Source organism: Diutina rugosa, assembly GCF_008704595.1.
Source record: "Diutina rugosa strain CBS 613 chromosome Unknown scaffold44_size119871, whole genome shotgun sequence".
NCBI lineage: Eukaryota > Fungi > Ascomycota > Pichiomycetes > Serinales > Debaryomycetaceae > Diutina > Diutina rugosa.
In genome coordinates, this window is record NW_022995212.1 from 74,496 (window position 1) to 88,465 (window position 13,970).

The 13,970-nt window shown below is 48.4% G+C and overlaps 7 protein-coding genes across 7 annotated transcripts; 2 read left to right on the plus strand and 5 right to left on the minus strand. All coding sequences in view use genetic code 12, as the record gives it.

Annotated features, from left to right (window-relative positions):
- Window positions 1–564: 564 nt before the first annotated feature.
- On the minus strand, window positions 565–2,166 carry DIURU_005584 (uncharacterized protein; the record flags this gene model as incomplete). Its single annotated transcript, XM_034158582.1, has 1 exon — window positions 565–2,166. The coding sequence occupies one exon, from the start codon at window positions 2,164–2,166 to the stop codon at window positions 565–567; it is 1,602 nt and encodes a 533-aa protein (XP_034009640.1).
- A 2,123-nt stretch (window positions 2,167–4,289) lies between these two features.
- On the minus strand, window positions 4,290–4,763 carry DIURU_005585 (uncharacterized protein; the record flags this gene model as incomplete). The annotated part of the gene is made up of 1 exon (XM_034158583.1): window positions 4,290–4,763. The coding sequence occupies one exon, from the start codon at window positions 4,761–4,763 to the stop codon at window positions 4,290–4,292; it is 474 nt and encodes a 157-aa protein (XP_034009641.1).
- Window positions 4,764–5,651: 888 nt separating this feature from the next.
- DIURU_005586 (uncharacterized protein) lies at window positions 5,652–6,821 on the minus strand (the record flags this gene model as incomplete). Its single annotated transcript, XM_034158584.1, has 1 exon — window positions 5,652–6,821. The coding sequence occupies one exon, from the start codon at window positions 6,819–6,821 to the stop codon at window positions 5,652–5,654; it is 1,170 nt and encodes a 389-aa protein (XP_034009642.1).
- An 879-nt stretch (window positions 6,822–7,700) lies between these two features.
- MED20 (Med20p) lies at window positions 7,701–8,441 on the plus strand (the record flags this gene model as incomplete). The annotated part of the gene is made up of 1 exon (XM_034158585.1): window positions 7,701–8,441. The coding sequence occupies one exon, from the start codon at window positions 7,701–7,703 to the stop codon at window positions 8,439–8,441; it is 741 nt and encodes a 246-aa protein (XP_034009643.1).
- A 1-nt stretch (window position 8,442) lies between these two features.
- On the minus strand, window positions 8,443–9,816 carry UME7 (DNA-binding transcriptional regulator; the record flags this gene model as incomplete). The annotated part of the gene is made up of 1 exon (XM_034158586.1): window positions 8,443–9,816. The coding sequence occupies one exon, from the start codon at window positions 9,814–9,816 to the stop codon at window positions 8,443–8,445; it is 1,374 nt and encodes a 457-aa protein (XP_034009644.1).
- A 794-nt stretch (window positions 9,817–10,610) lies between these two features.
- DIURU_005589 (beclin 1) lies at window positions 10,611–12,092 on the minus strand (the record flags this gene model as incomplete). Its single annotated transcript, XM_034158587.1, has 1 exon — window positions 10,611–12,092. One exon carries the CDS (start codon window positions 12,090–12,092, stop codon window positions 10,611–10,613), a length of 1,482 nt encoding a protein of 493 aa, XP_034009645.1.
- Window positions 12,093–12,613: 521 nt separating this feature from the next.
- On the plus strand, window positions 12,614–13,738 carry SEN2 (tRNA splicing endonuclease subunit; the record flags this gene model as incomplete). The annotated part of the gene is made up of 1 exon (XM_034158589.1): window positions 12,614–13,738. The coding sequence occupies one exon, from the start codon at window positions 12,614–12,616 to the stop codon at window positions 13,736–13,738; it is 1,125 nt and encodes a 374-aa protein (XP_034009646.1).
- Window positions 13,739–13,970: the final 232 nt, after the last annotated feature.

The following is a 13,970-nucleotide window of genomic DNA, read 5'->3' on the forward strand; positions in this document are numbered from 1 at the left end:
CAAATGAATGCCAGCACAGCCGATGCACCGGGAGCCAGGCCACCGTCCGACTCCTTTTTTATCATAGATTTTCGTCATGGCTCCCCTTAAGTCCTGTGATTCCACTTATTTTTGGTTGCCGACGTCACCATGAAGACACCTTGCTTCGCTCTGTTTCCGATTGGTTGCGGCAAACAATGGTCTAATTGTAATTATTCCCGCAAACCCAGGGATAGGGGCCTGCCACGTCACCCCAACAAATCCTCGGAAACTAAAAAATGAAGCTAACAGTGACTGTAGATTTCGTCACTCAAATTCGCTAGGTTTTTCCGTTACGGAGATCGCCTTCCGGTGCGGAATTTCACGGCAACACTACTGAGAAAAGGGCATGCGCAAAAGTGTGGGGTAAAACGGGTGTCGGCGTTCCCCTCCTAGCCAACCCTCTCTGGGCGGTTTTTGCTACAATTGTTTTTGCTACAATGATTCCTTAAAGTTAAGTGGGGCCGCTACCCAGGCGGACACCCCGTATGCATTGTAATTCTATCATTATGGAGTCGTGGATCGAGTCGTAGGTCGTTAAATTCGTTAAAATTCCATGCCGCCCAAGATCACCTTCATCTCGGGCTGGTCGCCCTTGATGGTGCGGGCCAAGTAGCCGACGTAATTGTGGCTGAACAAGCGCTTGTAGCGTTCGAGGGACAGGTCCTTCATCACGGGCTTCTCCGCCAGCGTGATGATCAGGTTGATCAGGCTCAAGTTCTCGTTGATGTAGCGGTGCTGCTTTTTGGCTTGCGAGGCGATGTAGTTGAGGTACTTCACCAGCAGCTCGTTGGTGAGCAAGGTGTTGCTGGGGTTGGTGTCTTCTTGGTCCGGGGTCACGGGAGCCAAGGGCGCTTCCAGACGAGGGGAGAACATCTTCGCCCGCTTAGCGAAATGGCCGCGGGTCTCAATGCACTCAGTGCATTTGCACACGTTCATCGTTTGGTCAAAGAAGTCAGGCACCGTGGCGAGCCAGTGATTAAAGAAATCAGGGAGCGTCACCAGCTTGAGCTGTTCAAAGGACTTGAATTGCTCGCACAACTTAGAGAACTTGAACTCGGAGCGCACCCCTAACGTCAACGTGTTCAACTCGTTGATGTTGAGGTAGAGCAGCTCGCAGTGGTCGATCTTGCGGAAGAACTCCGGCAGTTCGAGCAACTGCTGGTACTGGGCCATGTTCAGCTGCAGCAGCTTGGTGTTGGTGTTGATCAACATGAAGTGCTTCAAGTTGGGCATGTAGGGCATGTCGATGAAGAATTGGAGGATGCAGTCGCAGTCGTGATGGGTACACGACAACTTGAGCTCGAGCAGCTCGAGTTGTTCAAACGGCAAGATGCGGCTCATGCCTTCGTAAGTTAAAAGCAGGTGGTCCTTGTACGAGTGCAAGTTGCACACCAGCAACTGGCGCAATTGCGAGAACACGGGACCGTGGCCGGCAAAGTCAAAGTTGGCGAAGTAGCGTTGCAATTGCGACGTGGCCAACGGGGTGGTCAAGTAGAGCAGTTCCAAATTGGCGAAGTTGCGCAACACTTTAAGCGGGACGTCATCTTGTTTCGACATTTGGTGGTTCAGGCGTTCAATGAAAATATGCAATTCCCTCAAGTTAGGGTTCACCGGCAACTGGTTAAGCTCGGAGTAGTCAAAGATCATCCAGTTGTGCAAGTTGTTGATCTTATAGTTGATGTGGGTCTGGTCGAGACACAGGTCCTCGATGACGTAGTGCAGGGTGTACTTGTAGATGTACTGGTTGAGCAGCTGGTGGATGCGCAAGTTGTTCAAGTCGTAGTTGATCACGGTGATCTGGTGGCGCGGCAACAAGTCCCAGAGGCGTAACATCTTCTTGTACAACCCGGTGTACAGGATCAGCGCCAGCGGGTCCAGCTGGGTCTGGATGATCACTTTGTTGATGAATTGGAAGTTATACGGCGAGAGCTCGTCACAGAACTTTTGTAAGCGGTCAAGGGCGAGCGTGGTATAGTCGTCTTTCTGGATGGGCTGGTTCACCAACATGATCTGCTTATAGAGGCGCCGGTTGACGACGTGGCGGAACGCTCGCAGAGTGCGGGCGAGCGCTAGTTGCGACGGGCGGTCGGTATGGTCGAGTATCCGCTCGACGACCTCAATGGGTAAACAGGTGATGGAATTCATCGTCAGCCTCGTAGCAGGGGGAGGGGTCACTGGTTATATAGGGTGCCAAGGGCGGACTAGCGGCAAGGTGCGCGCCTTTCGTTTCTTTGTCTGTGTGTGCAGGACGCACACCAGCGCTTACTCACGGCCAGTTTGTGGGGAGCGGCAGGGCCTGGACTCTTTGGGAGAAGGCAAGCGAGCGCTAGCAAACGGGAGGGGACAAGAGAAAGAAGGGACCTACTGGGACTGAAACAAGTCAAGGTCATTAGTTGCAAGACTAAGACAAGGTTGTCGGTGTGGGTTTTTTTTGAGGCGTGGGGCACACTATGGCGGCTATGGCGTTTCGGGGGTTAAGTAGCGAGCGCCGTCTACCTCATGGCTCCCGGTGCATCTTCCAGAAAAAAACTTTTTTAAGGCAAGTTGCGAAAGGCGGTGCCGCCCACAGTTTTTGGTGGTGTGGCAATGCCACGAGTACCGTGGAACAAAATAGCGTAATGTCCATTGTTAGTTGTTAACGTAAACAATGGTTGTTGATATTTTAATTCCCTCAATCTATTTAGACCAGCCACGTAGGTCAATACTCAAGAGGGTCGACTCCGAGGAGTTTTCGGACTCACGGAAGTTTGCAGCACGGGTGCGTCTCATAACCCCACGCTTTTTTTTACCAACAACAGATCCCCCATCTCCGAAAAATCTGGAGACCCCCCCGGGAGAGGGGTACGCACAAGCTTAGTGACCACCTACCCAATTGATCCTATAAACGACCGTAACTCCATACACGCAATCCCTTTCCCCTTTGCTCGTATTCTTTTATTCCCTCATTGTGTCATTGTTTACGCCCTCTGGTGGAACCCGTTCCCGTTCCCCTTAATTAAACTATTGTAATTTACCGTTTCCGTGTTGTGGCCTTTACTACGGCGAGGCCCGCCGTTACCCGAGACGCCACATGTCTCACTGCCTTAGCACGCTCTCTGTACACCGTGCATGGAAAGTGATGCCGAGCACATGTGTAAGGCGGCTAGGCGCGGGGGGCGGAAATCAAAATACCTTGCCTTTTTGCGATGGCAAGCGAAAAAAAAAATTGAATCAAGCCCGGCTCAAGGGACGAGCGGACCGGGACAATTACGAGAAATGAACACGTGAATTTTTAACCAGGTTTAACTTAAACTAACAATGGAAAAGGAGAACGCATTGACGGCGCTAAATTGCTGAGGTATAGGGGTACTGCTCTCCCCCAGTGCTTTGCCATGTGTCTGGTGAAATTGCCCTCCGAGAATTGTCCCGCAAACGCAATGATGTTTTTGATGTAAGCGCATCCAGATCACTGGAGGCTGGATGTGTCAAGCCCACCAAAATACTACGTGTAAACCTCGGGTGAACGGCGGAAACCTGTTCCCCTCCAGTACGATGGACTTTAGCAATTGAGTTTCGGCTATAGCAAACGCGACCAGCGTATACAGAGCTTCGGGTCTACGGAGGAATTCGTCTCCCACATGGGTCAGTTCAATTCCCGAGGCGTAAGATTCAACTAGCTACCCTTCCCTTCCACATAGACTTTTGTCGTATCCATTCTCGAAGGTTCGACCACATTCAAATGTGCCAAGAGCAAAATGGTGTGGTACCAGTCACTAACGAAAAATTAGCTTTTATGCAGTATGTACAAGACGGCTCACGCCCTAAAGGGGGGCGTGGGTGCAACGGTTTACGACACCCACAAAACTCTCAGAAAAGGTTGTACAATAGCAACAATGGGTTTGTGGGCTGATGGTTATGTGTAATTTGACTTGCCCTGAACTGGTTAGCAACCCCCTAAATAGCCAGTGTCTTGCATCAGCCATATTGTTGATCTCAACAGGCATCACATCGCACGCATAAGTGACAGGTCACTCTGCGCTAGACTGGCAGATCACTGAGTCACACTCTCCTCATGGGAGTTTCCCAAAGCTAAAAATAATGTGCATTGCCAAGGACTCTGAGATCAAACCACATCTTCTACTGTTTAGTGTCAATTGGGGAAATTTTTGACTATAAAATAAAAGAAAATATAAAAATCATAGGACTGAAACTTAACAACTCCGAAACTCCGAGACAAAAACAAACCAGCATGAATTTATAAATAGGCAGAGGGGGGAAATGCATTAAATTTAACCGTCAGCGACAAGCACCGCTTTTTCGGCGATGATGTACTCAAATTCGGCTTCACTCAATTGTACATTTTCAAGTTGAATGGCCATTTGCTTCAATTGCAGTTGTAATTGTTCGACTTTATCAAACAACACCAAGCTAAATTGAGCAAGCTTTTCGGTTCTAGCCTTGTGATGAGCCACAGATAGCAAGCACTTAGCTTGTTCAAGCAATATCACCGATTGCCGCACCACGAGCGGGTTACTGGTTTCTGTAGACATCACCGCCAAGTAGATGGTGCGAGCATAAAGCAAAAGCATACACGGGTTCTCGCGACCTGTTCTTTGTAGGATCTCCTCACACGCTTGTCCATAGTGAGTGCAGGCCCCGAAATAGTCGTGGCCCCCAACCACCAAGTCGTTGGTGGCGTCAACAGCACCACTAGCATTCACCGGAATGAATGAGGTGCTGTAGGCCTTTTTGAATGCCCTCATCGTATGGAGTGAATTTCTTGGCGATAATGATGAATGATTCGAAAGTTTAATAGTTTATATAGTTGGAAGGCCCATATGCGGAGGCTGCTTCTCCGAAGTTACTCTATCTGGTGGCTATGTCGAGTTATCGGCGCTTAGGTAATCGACAAAACGCAGCCAAAGCCCCGTTCAATCATCTATCAGAACCACAAGCCTTCCCCATCTGTAGATCATTACCACTTAATCGAGTAATTACTCGGCGCCATCGTTATCATTATTACCTTTTACACACCACCCGAGTTTCAAATTGGGAGGAGAATAAGGGTTAAACTCATTAAATCCGTCTCTCTCCCCCACACTTCCGCGGAGCGGGCTGATAAAGTTAGCCGAGCCGGTGGTAATAGTACAAGGCTGCTCTCCTGGTGATAACGGAAATACAGCCAGCGGCCAACATCGGCATTATGGTATCCGATTCATAGTGTCGATCTTAGCAATGCGAACATGATCGGATACGGAAGAACCACCTGCACCCGTATGCCGATACTGAAACAAAAGTCACGTAAAATGACGATCAAGTAACCGTTTTGAGCAAAACCGAGTGATTCATTTGATTCCGGGTCCCGATAACGTCACACGTGTTGGTGATGATCAGGTTTGACGATCAACTTTGAAAACTTGAAGATGCAGCTTAACTGGCAGATTTGAAAAAGTCACTGAGTTACACAGTCTCAGAAGACGGTCTAATTCAGTTGTGTTTGGAAGGTGACTGATTGAGTTGACCAAGCTCCAGTTGTGTATTAAGTGATCACAATGATATCTCTTGTGGAAAGCGTTGGTATTGTGCAGCAAGGATTTATATTGACATTAGTAGCTTTCGTCCAGATTTGAATCTGTGACTGAAATCAGAGCTCATTGCAAGAGTTGAGGAATTGTGGTACTCCCAAGAGGGTTGAATGAGCGCAAAAGGGCATAGTCATCGACGACAAACCCTTGCTCTACGATCACCTGATATAGCGGCTCATCCCAAGCAAAGCTATGACCATGCCACGCACGATACCAGTCCATGTAATCAACCCAGATGTTCTGATCGCGAATGTAATAAAACTTGAATAGTTGAGCATAGGCAGCCAACACGTTTAGCCAACTGAGGGCGAGTGGCTGTTGGGCATACACTAGATCCCAAAAGCCATCGTTCATCAAGCAGAAAATGTAGTAGTAGTAGTCAGGGTTTAATGACACGGAAGCGGTATAAACGTTGCGGGCAAGTATAGCGAATGCATCTTTAATCATAAGAGCTTCATCGGCAGCTCCTAATTGACTAGAATGGGTATCAATAAACTGCAATATTTCAACGAAGAACGGTAGCGCTGGACAGTTAGTCGGAGGACAAGGCCACTCAAACGGCAGATTTCGCACATGGTGAAGTATTGCTGTGTAAGTTCGAAGGTACCCCCTCGTGTAGGCGATGAAATCGTTTCCGTTTTGTGTGAAGTCAATTAAAGGGCACGTGCCTGGTGGTAGACTGCCCAAGATTAACATCACTAGCCCTAGCGATGTGTCGAGAACTAATGCCTCGGTTTGGGTACACATATTAGCAAGTACCCGGCCCATCGATTGACTCACTGCCTTCAACAAGTAGTTGTACAGGCTCATGGAAAATGTGTAAATCTTAGCAATTGATAGCTCCAGGCCGTCATCAATCGGTTCGTGATCTAATAGATAGTGGTGGTTGTGGTTGCTCAACAACTTCATCCCCAGATACGCGTATAGCCCCAGCTGGATTAACTCCAGCGAACTGTAGAGCGACGCTCGGTACTCGCCCCATATCTCCACCTTGGGAGAGTTACCGCTGGCAGCGTGATGGCGCATACACATATCAACCAAAAACCGAACAACGGTAAACTCTAGCAAGGTCATGTTTGGTTTATTAGGTAAAAGCGTATGGATTTTACTCCATAATAATGTCTCGGGTACCTGGAACAAATTCGCTAGAATCACCGAATGTAGGTCAGTGTCAGTAGACAATTCGTCTTCAAACCCCACACGATACAATTCGTCGACTATTTCGTTGGCGTTCATAAGTTCTAGCAGTAGAAGTTCCTCCTCCATTTCTTCCTCTGGAAGTGGTACATTTTCTGAGGCTTGAGCACTCTTCACGTTATCCTTTGTTAATTCACTAGGTTCAGCTGATGATGTTTGCAGACGGGATTGTGGGGCAGTCCATTTGATCGCCGTTTTCGGTGGTGGCGTCTTGAGGTAAACACACTCTAAATTGCGAGAAGCACAGTATTCGCAGGGTGTTTGGTAGTCACACTATCGTTAGTCAGCAGATCTAAAAACCCCGAAACTGAATGGCTCACGTACTTGGATCCGGAGCCGGCGACAACTCAAACATTTGGGTAATGTTGGTCGCGGCATGGACGGCTATATTGTGGTCAAAAACGCGGTGGTCACAAGTAATACAGAGGATGGCAACAGCGCCACAGTTCATTTGGGGTAAAACCTGATATATATTGAGTTTAAAACCCTTTAAATTACTGATATTTGAATTTGTAACTGAGATTGGAGGCGATTTGGCGACGTGATTGTCTTTATTCTTCTAACTCCAGTAGTGCTTTTGTTTCCGGGCTCTCAACCAAGGCACTGTGGCCGAGTGGTCTAAGGCGGCAGACTCAAGCGTTTAAGCTTCTCAACTGTGAGGTTGGGGTTTCTGTTATCGTAAGATGCGCGTGTTCGAATCACGTCGGTGTCATCATTTTTTTAAATCCATCGAGGTAAGTCTGATATAATAGACTTCTGCTATCTAATTGACGTCAATTGATTCAATTTAGTGGAGCTATTCATCTCTACATTTGTCAGTGCTGAATCTATTAATCTTAAGTTACATTTTCTACGTTTTGTCAACCGGGTTGTTTTGTTCATAAGCCGCACTGTTGTTGGACGGTGTCGTTGGTCGCGATGGTATCATGTGTCATCCTTGTCCAGAAAGCCACCCCGGAAACCATCACCCAGTTTCATGACCAGCTCCAGAATGAGCTCCCCAACATCAGAGGCAAGTGGAACTTCCTGTTTAAGATCTTCCGCAATAACCCCTACGCGGTAGCTGAAGATATCGCCGAGACAGAATCGGTGCTGGACGAGCTCAAATTCCTCTATACTTTGGTTCCTAGCTACTTAAGTGGCGCCTCGATCACCCTTATCAATCGGAGACTGATATGTGTGGCTCCCACGCTTATTGAGGAAGAAGTCAAAGCCAGTAAACAAACCAGGGGACCCAACGACGCCAATATCGACGAACACTTATACGTACCTGACGAACACTTGACTGACGGAGCCACTACTGGTTTTAATGACCCGTTTGACGTGTTTGTTAGCGAAAGACTTCAGAGTTTATGGACTTTACGTCAATTAGTGAAGGGTGATGGGGGTAACATTTATGAGCTTGAAAACGGTAATTTGACCATTAGAACGTCAAATGTGTTTCTTCACGGTAATTTCCGAGGTTTATTAATTGAGATTGATTTGACTAACCACGCGGTAAACCTACGCGATGCTACATCTTTTGAACCGGCGTTCCGCAAGGTGTGTGACCGCTACAAGATCCCCGAAGGGACGATGCTGTGCTCGGTACTTGACCCGAAGTTCTTAGACAAGTATGGCGACATCTGTCTCCAGTATCTGGACATCCTCAATTTTTAAGCTATCGGTGGATCTCGCGCAAGTGTTCGACCTTCTTGTGGTCGGTGACCAGGCGGATCTCGGCGAGCTTGGCGGCACGTGCTCCGGGCACGTCCATGTACATTGGCCGCACCTCCAGGTAGTCACAGGCGAGGTTTAAGCGAGCACAGGTGTGGCACACGGGGCCGTTGCGAGGACAGGTTTTTTTGCGGAGACGACACGTCCAGCACCCTTCAGCACGCGACTTGCGCGGGCGTTTCTGTGTATAGTGAATGGTAATGGGAAAACTGTGGGGCCACTGGTTTTGAAAACTGAGTTGTCGAGGGTAGAATGGGATCTTGGTCACCTTCAGCTTAGCTTTAGCAGTGGAAGGTTGGTCGATGGAGGCCGGTGATGAGCGTCTCAGACGCTTTTTCGGGGTAGTGGGAATGGGTATCGTAGCTGGTTGGTAATCACCATCAGTCTCAATCTTGACCTTAGTCTTTTGGAAAGGTTTGTTGTTGACCAAGGCGTGAGTAATTGACAGATCGATGCTAGTTGCTGGGGTGGGGAGTAAAGTACTGGCTCGCCGGCGTCTAGGGAAGTTGAGACTGGTCAACTCCTTTTTTAAGGACTTTCTTGATATAGTGGGGGAACCAACAGACAGAGCCCTCTTCGTAGTAATCAGAGTCACGAGACCCAGAGACGCTCGACGAGAACCAAGTCCAGGCGATACCACTTGCAGGATCAGCGGTAACCTGGTAGTGCGAGGCGATTCCAGCAGTATCGAAGCAGGCGGCGACGACGGCAACTGCTGCTTTAGTATCAACATCAGGTGAATCAGGCGTACGTGGTCCATTTCGTCCACGGCTTGGCCCACACTCAGCAGCTGGAACGCCAGATCTTGCGAGACAAGCAATTGCAGAGACTTGGACGGTGCTTGTGCTTGTACTTGCCATTGAGAACCGTCTAAGCCTGACCTTATTGGGGAAGTGGGCCAATTGGGTAAACTGGGTAAAGACCCTCTAATTTGCGACAGTGACGACATTGGTGGTTGCAAATGGGATCTGGTAACCGCTTGTGTCAGCGCCATCTCCTCCCAGTACGCCTGGTCGTCGTGGCTGCCTACCAGCGACAGTTCCAGCGGCTTTCGGGCCTGAGCGGTATTGGTGATGTATTGGGACTCCTGGGCCACATACACTTCCGGGGAGGTTTCATTAGTCGTTTCGAACGATCGATTAGTCGACTCCGGGTCAGCGGGGAACCTGGGAGTGTCGTGATCTCGGTGTAACGGGTCGATCTCGTCATTGGTAGTGGCGGAGCTAGGAGCGGTGAGCGTCGCTGCCAGCGACTCGTCAAGCCTTAGCTGGGACAGCGGTTGCAGCAGCACTGGACGTGAAACCGAGGGAAGCGCCATGACCAATTTCAAAGGGCTATTGATTGGTGTTGGTGAACCGTATGTGTGGACGTGGAGTATGAGGTGTTCGCCCTGCATGCAGTCGACACGCTCGAGGAGGGGTGAGGCTGCACCTAAAACACCCTCCACGTGAGGCTTCTCAACGGGTAACAACAAGCTAACTATGAATTAAATCAAGAATACGAAATGGATTCAAGTAATAGATATTAGGAGCCTGTTGATAGTTCCTGTTTATAACTATTTATGGAATTGTCTTGAGATTTGATTGGCCTTGGTTGTCTTCCTTCTGGGGTGACGCAAGGGTCGCGTCCGGCTGATTCTTCAGGGCGGGTGAAAAATAGAATAAAAAAAAAATAGTGTGGGTGTCGAGGGGTCAGTGCGGGGTCCATTTTGGGTCGCACCTACGTACAAAAGCGAGGACAATAATTAAGATATACGATAATTACGTGCATTTTCGAATGGTTATTGTTGGCATTTTTTCAATTTCAAATGAATAGCAAATTCTAGTTACTGAGACTTGTTGTTATTATGATCTCAAATATTGGTAATTACACAGAATTTACTCTGATCTAAGTATGGATATATGTTTGTTTATGAAATTCGTTTGTGTGACAATCAAGATTGTACCGTCAAGCGTTCATGTTAGCACGAGTTGCTTCAGCTGTCACTCAAATGAACCACAATACCCACACCCAGTAGCGTAATATTTGATTGTGATTGTTCATTATCTACATCTACTTTTACTTATTTGATGACTCGGTGTATGCTAATTTATTATACAAACTATTGCATGATTATTCTCCCCTTGACTTCACCCAAGTCAACATCCACTTCAAATTAATCAACAAGTGTTTACACCCTTCGGTCCACTCGTGGTTACTGGTGACCCGCACCAGTTTACCTCCCACCAAACCCTGGGCACTCATTGGGTAGGGAAGCTCAATATCGCCATCTAATTGGTAGAGCCGTTCTTGAATTTGAAGCACAATCTCCACCACGGCAATCATCAGCACGTCGAGCTTATTGAAATTAAACAAGCGGCCTAACGAGAACTCATTCGACAGGTATAAGTTAAGCACACTTTTAGTGCGACGTTCACCAGGAACGTCGGGGGGTTTCGTCTGGTACTTGATGATTTGCAGTTTCAGCCCGATGGGAACTAGTTTAAAGTCCACTAGATTCACTGAGAGCTTCTTAATGAGGAATACAAGCAAAAGCACCACTTGACCCAAAGCGGCGTTTACTTCCAGCCACACGATATGGTGACCTAAACGGTAGCCGTTTATAGAGCCATAGCCATCGTCGGTAACGCTAATATTGAATAATAACGCAAACACGTCGATATGACGTAACCGGTCCAATTGGTCAAGGCGAGACTTATACACCAGCTGAGTCTGGGCTAGCCGCAGCGACGAGATCGTGGCGTCATAAGCAGCTAGGTTTCGCCGTACAAGTGCCTGTTCCAATTCTCCCAGCTGGAGGCGTTGAAGTTCCCCAGTAAGCGACTTCAATTGTTGTTGTAATTCTGCTTGGTGGTTCTCAAGTTCAACCAATTCATCAATCTTAGTCGCCTCAATGGTTTTAAGTTCATTGAGCTGGGTTTGAGCATCATCTAGCTTAGTATCGACGTCGGTGTGAGGCGCCAGTTGGTGTTTCTGTTGGAGTTTGGCGAGGAAGTTCCCATAGAGCTCTTTCTCACGTTGAGTATGGTCATACTTCAATTTGTAGTTCTCCACTAAAAGATCAGCACAGTCTCCCGACAATGGGTGGTCTTCAGTAGTGGTCAGCGATAGGATCTGAAAGATATGAGTAAGTACTTTAATCCGCTTGGAAAACGTATCGCTGGCGTGACCATTAGTTTCAGGTTGATTATCAGGACTCAGGCCCGTGATATCATCACGAAGCATCACGAAACTAGCATCCAATTCGTCAAAGGCGCTCGCTAAGGGAGACAGGGGCAGTTCCCTTGATGGCAGCGGCGGCAGTGCCAAATCGGGGATACCGTAATCATAATCGTCATCATCGTCATCATCATCGTTCTCCAGTTCAATTAGATTGCGTGAATATAGCGGTTGGGAGGCAGATTCGCCAATCGCCTGGCGGAGAGTATCTAGTCGTCCTGACGGTAGATACAGTGCTGGCAGCGCTGCATTATGAGGCTGAGGCTGGCACTGGTGAGTCTTGGCCACGAGGAGTGAAATCTGTGCCTTATTGAGGTTGGTCAACAGCGGGTCAAGCTCAACCTCGGTGTGGCAGTGGTGGCAAGTGAAGGTCATACCGCGCGCACCGTGGGACCAGTGGTGGTACTATAGAGACTACAACAATTCCAATAAAACTCGGTATTTGAAAGTTTTAGATTGACCAATTGACTTCAATGATTGAGTTGAGTAAGTGAATACAAGTAGGTGAAAATTATTCGAAATTTACTACGTTAGTTGATTGTGGGTAAGTCCTCGCCAGAAGACGATTATTACAAGTATGGAAGCAATTGAAATTGTATTCATCATAGTTATTGAAAGCATAATAAAGAGACGTTTCAATTGACATAAATTAGAATTTATTCCTTCATTCTATGTAGGCTATGGACGTTAGTTGTCGAATTTGTTCAACCCTAATAGCTTACCTGCAGTACGTCAACTTATAAAATAACCGTCGGCCATCGCGTTTTTTCAACTACCACCAAACTTGTAAGTGAAGACACTATAACCATGCTTGATCCATGATAGCATAATTATTGATTAATTTCAATGGACTACAACGGTATCTGATACTAACCCTCCTTCAGAATCTATACCAAATGGGCAAAAACGGCCCCGCCCGCCACCTAAACCACCTCTACCCCCACCCGGTGCCGGTGGAGGTGTACCTTCTCCCCGAGGTGTACCCCCACAACCCGGTGCTGTGGCTTTATTTCGCGTATAAGCTAGCATCTTACCTCTGTCATTCTCCCACTCCTAGTCCCGTGGACGTCACCGCTGACGGTTCAGTGTTCAAAGTGACGTCAGAGCCGGCGATGCTCCGCTTGTGGCGTCTGGGCTTCTACGGTAAAGGGGTGCTCCTGCGGCTGGAACCCACCTGGCGCCAACGTCATCAGCAGCAGCAAGAAGCTCTGACGTCGACACTGACGCTGTCACCGGCACTTGAAGCGGTGACGGTAGCTAGACGCCAGGAGCGTCAGCAGTTTAAACAGCTTCGGGCTCAGCTCCAGCAATTGGAAATCAGACACCGTAAACATGAGCTCAACGAGGAGGAGGTTAAGGAGCTCGAAAAGCTTAGAGTGACCGTCGAAGACCTCCGCAAAGGCAATACTCCGACGAAAGGGACTTCCAGGGAGACTACCAAAGACCCTAAGGAGACTACAGAGACCACCAGAGATAATACTAATGACAATACCAATGTCGCTGCTGGCAGCGTTACTCGTGTTGTCACTGACACCTCTGAAAACGCTGCTATTGCTGATCTTGAGTACCTCCAATTACTGGCGGTGGAAACCCTTTGGCTCCTCCATTTAGGCTCTATTCGGGTCCATTCTAACCTTACTGCTAGTGCCATTAGTCGCCAGCTTGGGCCTGCGGGTCGTATCGAATACGCTGCCTACCATTACTTCCGCAGTCTCGGATGGTGTGTACGTGATGGCCTCAAATTTGGTGCTGAATTCTTACTCTATAAAAGAGGTCCTGTATTTGGCCACGCTGAGTTCGCGATTAAAGTGGTTAGTCGCCACCACCAGCCACAATGGACAGAAATGGCCACAGTGGCTAGAGTGATTGGTACTGTGAATAAGACTCTAGTGGTGTGCTACGTCACTGCTCCTGACACCGACGAGGCAGAGGAAATTGATGACGTGGCGCAATGGGTGAGCCAGTACCGCGTGGCACCAGTGATGTACCGCCGGTGGAACCCCAGCCGTACCCGTGATTGAGAGCCTCTATGGGGGAAGCACGACTGACGCGTGTGGTGGTCGTCGTGTTTTGCTAAGTACGCGTCCTGCAGATAAGTTTTCTCAAACCGATGGGAAATATGAGTAGTTAGGGAGAAACGCTGTTCCTTTGCTTTCTGGTGCGCGCACGACCTGCCCAATCGCATCAAACATCGTTTTCTTGCCCGCCAGCGCGCTCGCGTATATAATTTGCACCATCCCCCCCCCCCAAGCG